Source organism: Corvus kubaryi, unplaced genomic scaffold (genome assembly GCF_017639235.1).
Source record: "Corvus kubaryi isolate FWS band 111438036 unplaced genomic scaffold, C.kubaryi_AGA036_p1.0 split1-65, whole genome shotgun sequence".
Taxonomy (NCBI): domain Eukaryota; kingdom Metazoa; phylum Chordata; class Aves; order Passeriformes; family Corvidae; genus Corvus; species Corvus kubaryi.
This window is the reverse complement of record NW_024582080.1, coordinates 1,057,519-1,073,387: the sequence shown is the minus strand read 5'-3', so window position 1 is coordinate 1,073,387 and position 15,869 is coordinate 1,057,519. Positions and strand designations below refer to the sequence as shown.

At 39.6% G+C, this 15,869-nt stretch overlaps 1 protein-coding gene across 9 annotated transcripts in view; it reads right to left on the bottom strand.

Annotated features, from left to right (window-relative positions):
• Positions 1 to 15,869, bottom strand: part of FNDC3A (fibronectin type III domain containing 3A) — a 112,525-nt gene that overhangs the window by 20,331 nt on the left and 76,325 nt on the right. For all 9 annotated transcript variants that reach the window (XM_042014070.1, XM_042014069.1, XM_042014071.1 and 6 more), the window contains 7 exons: positions 13,824 to 13,981; positions 12,598 to 12,657; positions 8,455 to 8,593; positions 7,951 to 8,004; positions 7,209 to 7,333; positions 3,902 to 4,076; positions 3,212 to 3,298 (listed from right to left, as the gene is read on the bottom strand). In XM_042014070.1, the coding sequence (XP_041870004.1) occupies positions 3,212 to 3,298; positions 3,902 to 4,076; positions 7,209 to 7,333; positions 7,951 to 8,004; positions 8,455 to 8,593; positions 12,598 to 12,657; positions 13,824 to 13,981 (798 nt within the window). The remainder of the gene's footprint in view (positions 1 to 3,211; positions 3,299 to 3,901; positions 4,077 to 7,208; positions 7,334 to 7,950; positions 8,005 to 8,454; positions 8,594 to 12,597; positions 12,658 to 13,823; positions 13,982 to 15,869) is intronic.

Sequence of the window (15,869 nt, the reverse complement as noted above, 5' to 3'; positions counted from 1 at the left end):
TTGTCTTTGTGCCCTTACAAATGAAGTTAAACAGGCAGTTAGCATTTACGTATTATAATAAGGTTTCGAATGGTTATAAAGCTTCTTTCAAAAGCCTTAAGGAATATTACTACTAATTAAGTCTTTCCCCTGTATAATAAAAATTAAAGACCTGATTAACATAACATTTGTTTCTCCTTTACGCCCCATGAATGAGCAAACAGAGACTTCTGTTTATTGTTTTGCTAATAAAAACAGGGTATAAACATTGGGGTTTTTTATTTTAATGAGAAACTTAGGATGTTTAAGTAACTATACACTTACTAGTTAATGACGATGATTAATCTGTAATATTACTTTCAAAGGAAGACTATGATCAAGTCTTGCAGAAGCTAGTTTCAAGGCAATTAGCTATTCTTCAGTTCATGTGTAGCCATAATAGTGCTAGAAACATACTGTATATTTTAAATTATTTAAATACTAAGTTATGCAAAAACCCCAACAAAATCATATTCAGAAGTGCAAAATAACATCCAAAAAGAAGTACTTACATGCTTTAGTGTTAACTCAAAACAAATCAACCAACCCTTGAACTATTACCTTTCATATTGCAAAGAGAAGCTGTTCTTCAACAGTTCCCAATTGTTCCTTGAGAAATAGTATTTTAGGTGTATGCGTGACAACAGCTATCAACATTTTTCACTTGCAGACAGATGAGGTCACTTCTGACTGTGCCTCAAGTTGCACCAGGGGAAGTTTAAATTGAATATTAGGAAAAAATCCTTCACAGAAAGAGCAGTCAAGCATTGGCAAAGTTGCCCGGGGAAGTGGTTGAGTCACCATGCCTGGAGGTATTTCAAAGATGCGCAGATGGGTTGCTTAGGGACATGGTTCAGTGCTGGGTTAACAGTTGGACTTGATCTTATAGGTCTTTTCCAACCTAAATGATACTGTGATCCATACTGTGGGACATATCTTTAGCTTTATTCCAAAACCTGAGCAACTATTCAGGAGTGACTTAAAACATAGAAAAGCCCAGGTTGGAAGGGACCTGAAAGATCATCTGGTCCAACCCTTCAGGGAAAAGTGAGCCTAGACGAGATTATCTAACACCCTTTCCAGTCATATCTTGAAATCATCCAGTGATGGGGACCCCACCACATTTCTAGGGAGGTTGTTCCAGTGATTACTTGATCTCACTGTGGAATATTTCTTTCCTACACCAAGATGAAACCCCATCCAGTGCAACTTGCAACTCTTGCCCCTTGTCATCTCTAGATGGCTCCTTGTGAAGGGAGAACCTCCCTCCTCTCTGTAGTCAGGCTTTAAGTACTGGCGAACTGTGATGATTGTCCCTCTGAGCCTTCTCCAAGGAGAAAATATGTAATTCCTTTAAACTTTCATTACAGGGCAGGTTTTCCAGCCCTTTAATAATTTTTGTTACCCTCCTTTGGACCATCTCCCAGTCTGCCTGTCTTTTGTGAATTGTGTGGATCAGAACTGGACACAGTTCTCCAGGTGTAACCTGGCACAAGCTGAATACAGGGAAGATCTCTTTATCTCTGCTAGCGATGCCACTGCAGAATCAGCCCAGGATCCAGTTTGCCTGAAGGTCCCTTTCAGCAATGCTGCTCCTAGCCTATAGTGGGCTCCTTGGTTATTCCAGACAGGTGCAGAACTCTGCACTTGTCTCTCTTAAACTTCATACTGTTTTTGCTACCTCACTCTTCTAGCCTGTCCAGGTGTTTCTGTAAGATCATTTTGCCTTCTGATGTGTTCATCTGGCCACTCAGTGCAGTGTGACCAGAAAACTTGGTGAGCGTGCTTTTAATCCCATTGTCAAGATCAGTTGTGCAAATGAACATCATGGGACCTCCTATCCTCAGGAGTTCCTAATTCAGACAGGCTGCCAGCCTGATTAGAAACCATTGATCACCACCCTCTGAGTGGGGCCTGTTAGCATACTACCTATCCAGTTCGTGCCTTGCCAGTTTGGCCAGGGAGAAGGCTGTGAGAAACTGTTGAATGCTTGCTGAAGTTCAGGTAAAGAACATCCACTGATCTCCTTGGGCCAACTGGAAGAGTTACCTTGGTGTAGGACATGATCAGGCTAGTCAGGCATAATTTACTTTTGGTGTAGGCTTTTCCCAATTGCCTGCTTTGTGTGGCATGTCACATTTCCTAGGAAGACTTTCCATTTCTTTTCCAGGAACTGAAGTAAGATTAATAGGCCCATAGTTCCCTGGGTCCTTCTTGTAGATGGGGGGTATTACATTCACTTCTTCCAGACATCAGGGATATCCCCTGACCTGCATCACTTTTCAAATGCTATAGATAGGGGTCCTGCAGCAATGTCAGCCACTCCTCTCAACATCCAGAAGTGAACTGAGCCCTTCTAAGAGACCAAACCCCAGCCTTGTCACAGCTACCTTATCCTGTAATCTGGGGTCCAGTTATGCTGGTAAAGGCAGAGGCAAAGAAGGTGTTTAGAACCTCTGCTTTATTGGCATTATTTAGTAACTTGCTTCTTTGCCCTGTTTAAGAATGGCCTCTGTATGTCTTCCCTGTGCTTCTACTTCTCACATATCTGAAGAGGCCTTTTATGTCATTCTTGTTATCTTTGGCCAATTTCAGTTCTAGCTGATCCTAGCCTTCCTGACTTTAACTCTGCCTGTCCTGGCAAAGTTCTTGTAGACCTTGATGGCTATTTGATCACCTTCCCATGGCCAGTATGCTTCTGTTTAGCTTTTAACCACACCCAAAAGCTCATAGGTAGGGCAGAGTTCTTCCTGAACTAAAAGTTCAGCCCTCAAGACATATTAGAATGAGCTCAGCACCATAGTAATATGGATGACTTACTAACAATTTTTTTTTTATCAAGGCTGCTCCTTTACCCCAACACCTTTATTGTGTTTACTATCAAAGAACCCATAGCTACACTAAGTAATATCACCCACGTATATGAAACAAACCAGCCAAATAAAAAACCCCAGCTGTTAAGAACACGTACTTATGACTTGGAATTTCAAGATATTTGCAGCTATGTTACGCGCTTGCAGAGGTTCTTAATCCTTCTGCAGAAACAATAACGCAGGTATTCAGCCAACAGTTTTAAGAAATTGAAATTTTAAGAAACTGGCATCAAATTCAGTCTTCCTTAAAAAAAGGCTCTCCCCACTTCTGAGTCAATCTCAAGCTAGTCTGGTACCCAAACATATAAAAAAAATCTTACCCTAAATTTATATTTTGTACTACGCCTCAAATTCTTCACCGTGTAGGTAAGATCGTCACCATCATATTTTGGCTTGAAACCATATCCCTGCAGAATTAAATAGGATTATTTGAAACATTATCTTTGCAGACCAGAGGATCTAACATATTTCATACAAATAAATTACTATTTCAAACTGTAATTGTTATGCTTCTCTGACAAAGTAATAAGTGCACCTTCATTGTGTAAACACAAAAATTTTTTATGAAGAGGTGTGAATTCATTAACCGTTTTCCAATCAGGAGAGAAGAACAGTAAGAAAGACATATACAGTGTCACTGGAAATTTTACCTAACACTTTCAATGATAGAGCAGTACTGATTTTAAAACAAATGTTAGTCTGAAATCTGAACATCTAGAGGGACCACACTTCATGATGCAATTGCTTTGATCCAGCTCTTATAAAGCTTAGCTTTCACACAGAAGTTCACAAAGTTATAAGCCATTTAAAAGTCTTTGCAGGAATGGGGCTTAACAACACTAAACACAATTAAAAGAAGAAATCTAGGTGGACTGGTCACAGCAGTGACAAGTCATTAGCTTATTTTCAGAAAAGACAGTTCCTTGTAGAATATTCTAGCAAAAATAATCATTGCTACACTTAAAACAATAATGTATCAAACATACTGAGAATAAGTATTCTAAACTTACTGAGTTCTCATCCTCCATCTCTAATATATATGAGATTCCTTCATCTGATGGTGTTCCTGAGGGTTTTGTCCACTGAAGGGATAACCAAGTAACTCCAGCATTAATCAGCAAAGGACTTGCTGGTGTGGTTGGGGCAGTGCCTGAGGTATGATACAGGACTTCTTCACTAAAATCACTGTTTAAAACAGACAGTATGTAAACTAACTAGACACAATAATTAATATCTAAAAACCAAAATTCTTACTAAACACGGCTATGACAGTTTCTTGGACATATGCACAATGGGAAATTGCAAGCTGTTACAAGCAAACAACTTAACTTGCCCATGAGTCTGTCAGTAACAAAACATCTGAACAAGGTTAACATGTTCATAATTGAAAGACTCCTTTGTATGATATAATTACAATGTTTTGCTAACCAAAATGTTTTGCTTTTTCGTATTAACTCAGTATTCTAAAACACTAAAGCTCTAAATGCAATAATATACTAATAACACAGTGTCCTTCCTTTTCAAAGTGAACACATGAAGGCATAAAAACATTAGCAAGACCTCAAAACAAACTTCGCTTATGTGTTCCCAGCTTACTTTGAAGTACATTTTCTCTAGTGATTGAGAAAATAATAGAGTAATAGTCTAATTCAATGGTGAGCTACTTTAAGAGCTGATAAAATGAAAGTCTTATTGCAGAAAAAGAAGTAGAGTGTATTCCAGTGAATCTCCTAACAAAACTGTTATCCTTATCTGATTTAGATTAGATACACATTGTGGTGAAAATACAAATAAACTACATAAAAAGGCCTACTGTGAAACAATGTAAAAGTCAGTAAACAGGTACTATGCTTGCACAGATGGTCTGACACACATGCAGCTAGACTAAAAAGCCCCACCTGATCTCAGCTGGCTTTGCTGCTTCTACATCAAATCTGAAGAATCACTTACAAGCCTAAAGCTAGTCTAGTTTTTTTAACTACATGAAACTAATGACAAAGATGTAATTTTGAACCCGACTTGCCTTAAAAATCTCAATAAAAAGATAATTTCACTTTCTCTCTTACTCAACCTGTATTATAGTGATGCATATGTTATAAATTTTGGTCTGCACTGAGGTGTTTTTGGCATTTAAAGGAAAAAATCTTACAGACAACATGTTATCAAGAGTGTTGATAGCACAGAAACAGACATACTGTCTGTGAGGACAGAGATGTGAAGCAAGATGGGAAAAAGTACAAAACAAGAGAGAACTCTTAAATTTGTGAGAATAGTAATTTTTTTCCTGACAGAAGTCACAAGCAGGAAAATTACTGGAATGGACATTATGTGATATCTACAATATATTTACTAAAAAAAGATTAGCATTTTATAGGTAGCATGGAGAAAGCATGAACACAGGCTAGATACAAGTAGTATGTCTAGCTGTATTCAAAACAAACTATTAAAGGAGTTACCTTAAAAGTAGATATAAGGTAAAAAACCCCACATAAAAATATTTAATCTCTAAACTTGATTGAACCACTCCAAAATACACTGAAATAAACTAAAAGAGTTCCAGCCATAGCCATATTTGAATGACTATTAAACAATTCCCTCAGAAGTACAATACTATCTATTTTTGAAAATAAATTTTATTTTTCCAGTTTTCTTTAACCACTGTTTCATGTAGGTTAGAATTAAATTTAAAAATGAGTAACTCAGAGATAAAATATCTGTTCTTTTTGGTAAAATTATTTAGACAAAATTCTGTCTCCGGATGCCTAATGTTCTCAACGTTCTTCATAAGGGATAAACAGGCACTCTACACTAATAAATACTATTTCAAGAGACTTCTTAATTAAATAATACCATGAAGACAATAAAGCACATCTTCACAAGGCTATGAAATATTGATTTAAAAATCTATTCAGTGTGATTAGTTTAAGAAGGGTACTTAACTGATTAGTGTCTTCAAAGCTTACGCTGGAGGAATCTGTAATATGTGTAGCTATTCCTAGAGGGTACATTTATACTCAGATGTAAAAAGGGAACAGGAAGAGAGCCCAAGCACTGGACCCTGCTTAACTGCCAGCTCCCTCCCTGTCTTTACTTTTAACAGTTCCAACTAAATCTCATCAAGACAAAGTCCAGGAGCAGCTCAAGAGAATAATTAATTCCAGGAACATCATCCAGAAGGCAGTAATGTAATAAAGACTATTGGAACACACCAAAAGTCATTCTAGTCCACTATAGTGTCCACTGACAGTAGCACAAAGCAGGTGGTTAAGGAAAAACAAAGGAACAGGCACTTTATGCAATGCATTCCCTGAGTACTCTCCAAAGACTCCCAACACATGCCTCAGATCTCCTGAGCCAGCTGTATTTTTCACATACTTAATAGTCTGCATAAAGTTCCTTCTGCCCAGCATGAATTATGACCCTGGGTCTGGCTCCCTACTCTTTACACTGCTCTTCAACACAAGCAGCCACTGTTGTTTCTTCTTCCACAGCTGCACCTTCTTCTGCCAGTTGAAGGACACACAACACACATCCTCTATTTCATGCTGTAAGATCACCACTCTACTGAGCTGCAGCACAGTGTTCATAATATTTGAATTAAAAAACAAACACAAAATAGCAATTTTAGGCTGACTGTGAGGGAAACCCTATTTTTATGCCCCACAGGACCTCAGGGTCCAAGTACTACTAGGCAGTGTGGACACCAGGAGTCTGCTCTAGAGCAGATGAGCTCTGGTGGTGTGATTGTTAGCCAGGTGCATCTGCTTTGCCTGATGACCAAGAAGCACATTCAAGAACTAAGGTACCCAGTAGTGCAAGCATAACTTGAGAAAACATTTTTTTTCCCCAAGTTCTTACTTATATTCTCCACTGAAGTTAGATGTCATTCAGTCAAAAATTCAAAACAAAGTTTGGTGCTCTATAACTTCTGAAAAGTAGTAATTAAAAGCATGAACCACATATCTTTAGCACTTATAGTAAGCTTTAGAACTTCAAAAGAATTCATTGATACAGTAATGTCATATTCTGTCTATTTCCAAGGGTAACAGGAGACTAACAGACACCTTAGATGAAGGGACAGTACCCCAGCACACAGGCTATCTGCAGAAAGAATAACCCAATCACACACTGTGAGTTAACTAAGCAGTTGGACTAGATTACTGTAGGTACCTTCTAACTGAAATATATATTCTATATTCCATTTTGGACCATTTGGACAAAAGACATTTTTCTTTAAATGCCACCGTATGTTTTCCCTAAAGAAACACACACATGCATGCATATTCATTCCATATTTATGTATGTAATAGTATTTACCTCATTCCCATGTCATTTTTGGCTGCTAGCCTAAAGGTGTACCCCATTGCTGGTGATAGTTTAGTGATCCTATACTGCTTCTGTTGACCATAATAACACTGGCAAAACTCTCCATTTCCTTTTCCCTAAAAAGGAATAAGTTAATCATATTATTCACCTAATTACATATGCATGCATCAATTAAAGTACACACAAGCATGAAGTAAAATAATTTTTTGAAATGAAAGATAACTCAAGAATCTCCATATAGTGAGGCAGTAGCATATGAAACTTTGTATTTGTATTAAATTAGAGGCTTTTTTCCTTCCTTTCATTTCCCAGTTCCTTAGGGCTGAAAGACTAAAGGCCATGAAGATTTTGCAGCTCTGCCATTTCAGGATAGCCGTCCAGGTAGAGACTGCAAATGTTTGCAGAGCCATAGCTGATCCATTCACTTACTAAAAAAGAAAGACTGTTATAGAAAAATGATCCTTCTGTGTCAGCTCTTGAACACAGTACTAGACTACAAGTGAAAAAGCCACTATTAAGAGTGGCAGAACCACGCAATTAAGATCCTTTTATCTTATATCCCCTGAGAAAAAAAATTGAGCAGTAACTGTATTTTAATAATTGCTTCAGGAATTACGTATTTGTCACACGCCTCTAAACAGAAGTCTTAATTTTCACACAACTTGACATGCACAGACACAGACAACTACTTGAAAAAACTACAAGACTAAAAATAGAAGAATAACTTGCTTACTTCATCCCATTCTAAAAGGTAACTGTGGATTTTGGAACCATTATCACAAGATGCCTGTAACAGGAAAACAAGAAAATTAGAACTCTAACTTAAGACCGCTTAAAAAATGCATGTATGGGCCAAACCATGACAAGAACAGTGGAAGGCAAATGAGGCTCCCATTATATGATTGTTTCACTTGCCAAGACAGTCCCAGTTCAGTCTCCATTCAATGAATGCTTGTTTCATGTTTATGGTTTTTTTTCCTAACTTGGATCTTGAAAGGCACTGGGGACTGAACTCAGTAACTTTATCTTAAAAGACTCCTTGCTTTTTTGTGAATCCTTCTCTTTTTACTCAAGCCCATATTTAACACAGTAAATCTATTTCCAGTCAGGGAACTGTGACTGAAATGAGGTTTGACAAAAATTGTCAGTTTCAATGAACTGATATTTTATTGGTAAATCCCCAACAATTCTGAATAGTTTAAAATATTTATTTTAAAGGCTGTGAAGCAATTCTTACCTTCCACTGAAGAGTAAGAGAATTTTTGGTCCGATTAGTTATCCTGGGAAGATTTGGAGTATCAGGTTCACAACTCGCTGTGGTAAAACTCTCTGCTTCAGATGGGCTCCCCTTTACACAGTTGCATTCTACTTGGACTCTAAAGTGGAAGAGTCAATAACATTTTGCTTCAAAATCTGTTTTCCAATGAAAACCGAGCATTTGGAATTAAGTTACTGCCTTGCTGATTCATTAGTAAAATATCACTGTTATAAATAAATAACTGGGGGAAATATCTTGGTCAATAGAAGCAATAAGAAAGAAAAGAGTCCTTTACTTCGGATGTACATCATTACCATCAGTCGACTTTAGTCTCACAATTATATTTGAAATATGTCTGTTATTAGCTGTACTTTGGCTGGAAAATAATGGTAGCATTTTGCAGGCACATTATCTGTTGTAGAGATATTAACTGATATTATGAATAATTCTTCTGCAAGTGCTTTCATCAGAGGAGCACAACAAAGCTGTTGATATATTTTCAGAGTATCCTCTGCACTCATTTAAGTGTCCTGCTGAGTGTGTTCACCTTGTCCTTTCCTTTAGTAAGGCTGTGAATTAACTCTCCACATACTTCAAAAGAGTGAATCCCTGCTTCTGTCTCAAAGAGAAATGGCTTGTTTTTCAAAAAGCTTGTCTCCAAAAGGAAATACATGATTATCATCTGGCTTCCCTCTGCCCCCTAAGCTGTGCAGCTATGCCTTGCCTCTTTTTTGGGTCAATGGCACATTACTTTCTTCTGATTCATCTGTTCCTTTGAAAAGAACCCCAACACCAAAACTCTCCAAAAAACTCTTTCCTCTGATCACCAATATAAGATCTGGGTTGCCAGCTTAAGAAGATACAAAAATCCTGATATATTTTTGATGCATCAACAGCAAATCACAGGAAATTTGGCTTTATAGATTTCACAGACAGCGAGGAGACATTCCAACAGTGACAAAAGTAGAACACAAAGTTGTCTGTGAAATCTATATACAGTTGCAAATATGTAATATGTCAGTTATCTTTGTGGTTGAGTCGTTCCAGTCTTTGTTGATTTTATCCAGTGTTCATACTGGCAGAATACTGTTTAGGAAGAGCTTGGATGGCCAAGCCACTGATTCCCATGTATTGCCTACAACAATCAGAATTAAGCAAGAAAAAATCTGAATGTAGCCCGATAGAAGAGAACTAAACAGAAAAAAAATTTCTAGGCACTGACCCTTATACTCCATGAATTTTCAACTTCAACCTTGTTGGATAAGATATATAAATGCCACTAAAAAAGGAACAAAATCACAGGGAAATACTTCCACGTGAAAGAGCTTTGAGCCAATTTACCATTCATCCTTCTCCTGAACTTGTGCTCCAGGCAATACAGAGGCTCAAATTAAATGAGGGCTGTGATAAGAACAGACCAACCCTCTTTTGCTTTCAGTTTGGCAACCAGGACAACACTCTGGAAAACAGCTCTGGGAGGTGTAGACCCCTTCACACCAAGGACTCAGAACCTAGCTCTCCCACTTGAGTAAATGTCAAAAAGGCTACTGTACAAGGCAAATCCTATCCTAAACCTGATGTGAAAGGAGGCAGAACATTGTTAACTTAGACCCCTACTATGACACACTTCTGTTCCCTGTGCTTCTTACCAACTGCCTTTAAATTGCTTCCCTTGGTCAGTACACAGGGATCTTCAGGTTCTCCACACAGTCAAGAGAGGTAAATCCTTCACATGCTGGACATTCAGTCATGTCTAAGAAGGTACTCTCCACATGCCATTATCTCCTGAAAAGGCAGTTCTTCTAAGGAGGCCTTCATTTCTACCTTCACAATGGTCTTTTATTTGTAAACTGCTGTATTCACACAATTTTTTTTTTAAACCAAGAATCACAGAACAGTTTGGATTGGAAGAGACCTTTAAAGGCCAACTTGTCCAAACTCTCCTGCAATAAGCAGAGACATCTTCAACTAGATCAGGCTGCTTAGAGCCCTGCCCAGCCTCTCCTTGAATGGTTTCCAGGGATGGGGCATCCACCATCTCTTTGGGCAACCTGTTCCAGTGTTTCACCACCCTCTTCCATATATCTAGTCTAAATCTACCTTCTTTTAGTTAGAAACCATTATCTCTTGTCCTGTCACAACAGTCCCTACTAAAAAGAACATCTTTCTTATAAGCCTCCTTTAAGTACTGAGTCTTCTACAGGCTGAACAACTTTTGTGGCCCTCCTCTAGAGCCACTCTAAAAGGTCACCGTTCTTCTCATGATGGGGACCCCAGAGCTGGATGCAGCACTCCAGGTGGGGTCTCACCAGAGTGGAGCAGAAGGGCAGAACCACCTCCCCCTCACCCTGCTGGCCACACTGCTTTTGATGCTGCCCAGAACACAGTTGGCATTTTGGGCTGCAAGTGCACATTGCCAGGTTATGCCCAGCTCTCCATCCACCACAACCACCACACTTTTCTTGGCAGGGCTGCTCTCAATCCCTTCATCCTGCAGCTTGTGTTGATACTGGGGTTGCCCTGACCCAAGGGCAGCACCTTGCACTTGGCCTTGTTGAACCTTATGAGATTTCCATGGTCTCACTGCTCAAGCTTGTCCAGGCCTCTCTGGATGGCATCCGATCTTCAGGTGTGTCAACTGCACCACTTGGTGGTTGACACTGCAAGCTGCTTGGTGTTTTCTGCTGGAAGCTCACTCGACCCACTGTCTATGTCACTGCTGAAGACATTTGACAGGAACGGTCCAACACAGGCCCCTGCAGGACACAACTTGTCACTGATCTCCATCTGGACATTGAGCCATTGATCACTGTTCTGTGAATGTGACCATCCAACCAATTCCTCATTTTCCAAGAAGGATACTGCGGGGGACTATCTCAAAGGTCTTACAGAAGTCCAGATAGGTAACATCTGCAGTCCCCTTGTCCACTGATACAAGTCACTTGATCATAGGCCACTTGGTTCTTCAGGCAGGACTTGTCCTTGGTGAAGCTGTGCTGGCTGTCCTGAATCACCTCCCTGTCCTTCATGTGCCTTAGCATGGCTTTTAGAAGGATCTGTTCCATGATCTTCCCAGGCACAGAAGTGAGGCTGACAGGTTGGTAGTTCCCACAGTCTTCCTTCCTACCCTTTAAAAAAATAGGTGCAGTGTTTTCCTTTTTCCAGCCACACAGGACTTCACCTGGTTGCCATGACTTTTCAAATATGATGGAGAGTAATTTGGCAACTACATTACCTAAGTCCCTCAGGACTCTGGGATGCATCTCATCAGGTCCCATACACTTACATACAGGTCCCATACACTTACCTACAGGTTCCTCAAACCTGTTCTTCTCTTACTGTGGGAGGGACTTTCTTCCCCCAGTCCCCATCCTGCTGTCCATCCACTGGAGAGGTGTGAGAAGAGAGGCTGCCAGTGAAGACTGAGGCAAAAAGGTTGTCGAGTACCTCAGCCTCCTCCTCATCCATAGCTACCAGTTTGCCAGTTGTTTTTGTTCGGGAGGATACGCTTTCTCTGACCTTTGTTTCTGGGTGACAAAGCTTTAGAAGCCCTTACTCTTTGCATCCCTTGCCAAGTTCAGCTCCAGATGACCCTCCAATATTTTAAAAAAAGAGGGAAGAACAACACCTAACCCCATCTTCCCAACCCTATGCTATTTCTTCTGACCTACTGAAGTAGTCAATTCTGCTAGAAGGGTAGAACTACACTGAGCTGGGGGCATACTTTGTTGTGCATACGAGGTCAGGGTCACTGATCTACCGGAGCAAAGCAAAAGCAGTATAATGTGACCTTCGGGTGGCCAGGCAGGGAGCATCTTCCAGGGCAAGGTACTTTACAGTGCTGCTTGTGGAAAATTGAAAAGTAGCATCTGTGCCTGGCTCCAAGGACAGAAAAAGGCCACTGTGCTGGCATAAAGGAAAGAGCATGGATGTAGGATGGAGATGCACCAATCTTATGTTGTCCAAAATGGACTGAATGGACAGCTACGCCAAAAACGTTGATTTGTGACTCTAAAGAGGGTGAGAAGTGGTAAAGACCATCTCTGAAGACTTAGGCAAATACACAATGAAACTTTTAGAACATTTCCACTGAATTTAATGAAGAGAAAGTGAGATACTCACTTTGCATGGTAATCAGTTGCTGGCCTGAGATCATTTACAGTGACTTTATTTTCTTCTCCACTGGAAAGAGATACAAGTTTGTGTTAAAGTCTACTTCAGAATTCCATACATTTATAAAAAAAGACATGTATCATCTAACTCAGTCAATACACCTTCTATGAAATATATTTGCTAACAGTTTGTCTTTTGCTAAATATAGCAACACGTAAATGCATTTACCTTTGAATTTTAGAGGCTTCTTGTGTTATTCCTGTTCTTTTGCCCTGGTGGTTTTGGGGCAGTTTTTTGTTTGGTGCTTTCTAAAAAGTAGCAATTATTTTCTTCTTTACTTAGTAGGACAAGCTGCATGTGAATCCATGTATGTTATTACTCAAAAAAACCCATTTAAGTATTGGAGCCCACAGAAGCTCAGTCCAGTCTTGCAAAAACAATTATCTAAAACTGTACCTGACTGCATATACCTACTTGTTAGAGCCTAGGAAACAGAAAAGGCACCAAAATAACACCAATTAGTCTGCGCTTGCTGACATCAGCTTATCTTAGCAAAGGTCATTTCTCTTCCTCTAGTTTCTTGGATAGGGATACTCAACTTGTAATTACATGAAATTCATGGAAGGTAACTAAGATAAACTAGCTATATACAAAGGTTTATAGCTATTAGAGAGCTCTATACCCTTAACTCTAAATTTTAATGTCATATCTCTCCAAATTGCAAAAAACTGACTGAAAACCATTGTGTTAGGAATGAAACAATTGGAGAGTTTTGTTTGCTTTGCTACTGCTATGAGTTGTGTTCTGTGTGAATTTCCTTTTTTTTTTTATATAATAAGACTGTCTCTTACAAAGAGCAATTTTAGGGAAGGGAGGGATAGCCTTACTGGGAGCAGGAGCATGTGCTGACATAAAAAATAATAAATAAAATTAATTTTTCTCAGTACTTGCATGTCTCACTATTTGAGAATCCATGGTGTCTAGTGGAGCTGGTTGAAACACAGCAAAAGTGGTACTAAAATATGCCTCCAACATGTAAGAACATCCGGTTGATGGCAGAGACTTCAGTAATAAAATGAAACAAATTCTACTGAAAAAAGGTAGCTAATTTCAAAATAGAAGTTACCCAAAACTGCTAATTGTTTAACTTCCTGGACAACAAGCAGATTTTTAATGAGGTTTTAAGCCACATATTTCAGTGCAGCAGTGATTAAATAAAAATAGCCAACACCTACATATACACAGTTCTGTACTTTCCATCTTTTCCAGTACTTGAAATCATCACTTCATAAGTATAAACCTCTGGTATGTCATTCTTGTCTGTGTCTTCTCCGGGATCACTGCATGGAGGGGACCACATCAGCAGTGCTGTTCTTGCCTGAATATCCGATACCTGTAGAAACACAAAGTTTTGAGATCTCCACCATTTAAATGCTATTGTATATAAATGTTACTTTGCCACAAAGGATCAAGAAGAGAAAAGAAAGTCATATACCACTACCAAATCAGAGTATTTATACTGATACACTAGCTACTAACTAGTTTTTACAGATGAAATCAGGCTGGAAATGCAAGGAATGCCATGAGAGAAATGCAATGCCAGGCTGGGGGCTGAGGGCAGAGACAGCTGTCGGTATCAAACGCCACCCAGTGGGCTGCTGAAACATGGACCAGAGCTTAGGCAAGGCACAGGAGATGGCAAAGCACATCCTGGGACATCGGGCACTTCATTAAATCATGCTTCTGGGACCTTTTTCTCTGAAGCCACAGGGACTATGACTTTTTAATACCTTCTTGTTTCTTATGAAATATATAGAGATGAAGGCATGCTCACAAGGTCCATGTACATACACATAGAGACAATATCCTGAAGAATTTCTGTGGTGTTGTTTGCCTGCACACCCCAGTCATTGCAGAAAGCCTGGATACGGACAGTTGGTGTGACAGAAATAAGAGTATAACCATTGTGTGTGAATGCAACATCTCCAGCTATCCAACTAGTGCTGGCCCCAGCAGACTAATCATACTAAAGGCAGTAACCCTTGGGTGGCTTAAATGGAAATGGAGAATCACAAGGAGACTCCTGAAACACAGAGGTCATCAGCTTCAAAGTGTAGAGGTAGCAGGAAAATTTGTAATGGGGTTGAGGGGTAAGAGATGCTGGAGTAGAACAGAGCAATGATCAAAACCTGGCCTGACAGTGTGAGAAATTGCCCTGCCAGCCACTGCTGCCTCCATCCAGGCCTGATGGACGCTGTGAGTAGCTGCACCCTAGCTGGTGCAACAGCAGTTTGGGGTGCAGCAGGCACGGACTCACAGCTCAGGTGAGTGCATGTGACCTGGTGGAGAGTTTTCTCAATGGCCTTTGGATTAGCAGATTGTAGGGAACAACAGATTCTAGGGAATAATGCAGTTACACACAAAGCTACTGAAGCAGCCACGTCTTCCAAAGGAGATGCGTGACTAGGGGCGCCCACACTCCCAAAAGAGTGGGTGCTGCAAGGGGCTGAGGATGCTCATGTTTTTGTAGGTGAGTGCACAGGTGCATGCAGGTGATTACACATTTTAAGGATCTGTTATAGAAGAATGCCTAGAAATTTGTGGCTGTTCTTAAGTATTGCACATCTGCTATCGTGGTTTGTATGTTGCACCCACCTACTGTTTCCAATCTTTTATAAGAGAACTCAAAACACGTTTCATTATATGAAATGACTAGTTTTACAATATGACCATAATATATGTCTATTTTGGGAATAATTGCTTTTGAAAATCTATTACTTGAGTATCAGAATCAAAAAGCTATCTTCACAACTGGTGCTCTCAAATTGCTATAATCTACTGAACTAAAAAACTGAATAGGTCAGCTTCAAGAATGAAGTAGAGAAGACATGACTTACTGACAGCAAACAGGAAGAAAAATCACACTATGTGAGCTTCAATGTCTTGGAAACAATGTCACCAAACTGTTATGCACTAACAGGACTGTACATCATATCCTAAAAGAGATCAAATGCTGGTAGGACTACACACTGAACTTTATCTTTAAAATCTGGTAAGAAAAAACCCACTACTATCTTGATGCAATCACAAACTAGACTAACACTATCTATAACCACCACCAAGTAAAATTCTAGCATTTCTGTTAGTCTTTGGAGTTGTGGGAAGCATCTGATCAAAGTTCCCTCCTGGACAATCTTTACCCCATCCTCCTGAACCGCAGCAAGCGGCAGGAGATCCTGAGGGAAAGAAATGTAGGTTCCTCAAGGATCTACTGTACTTCA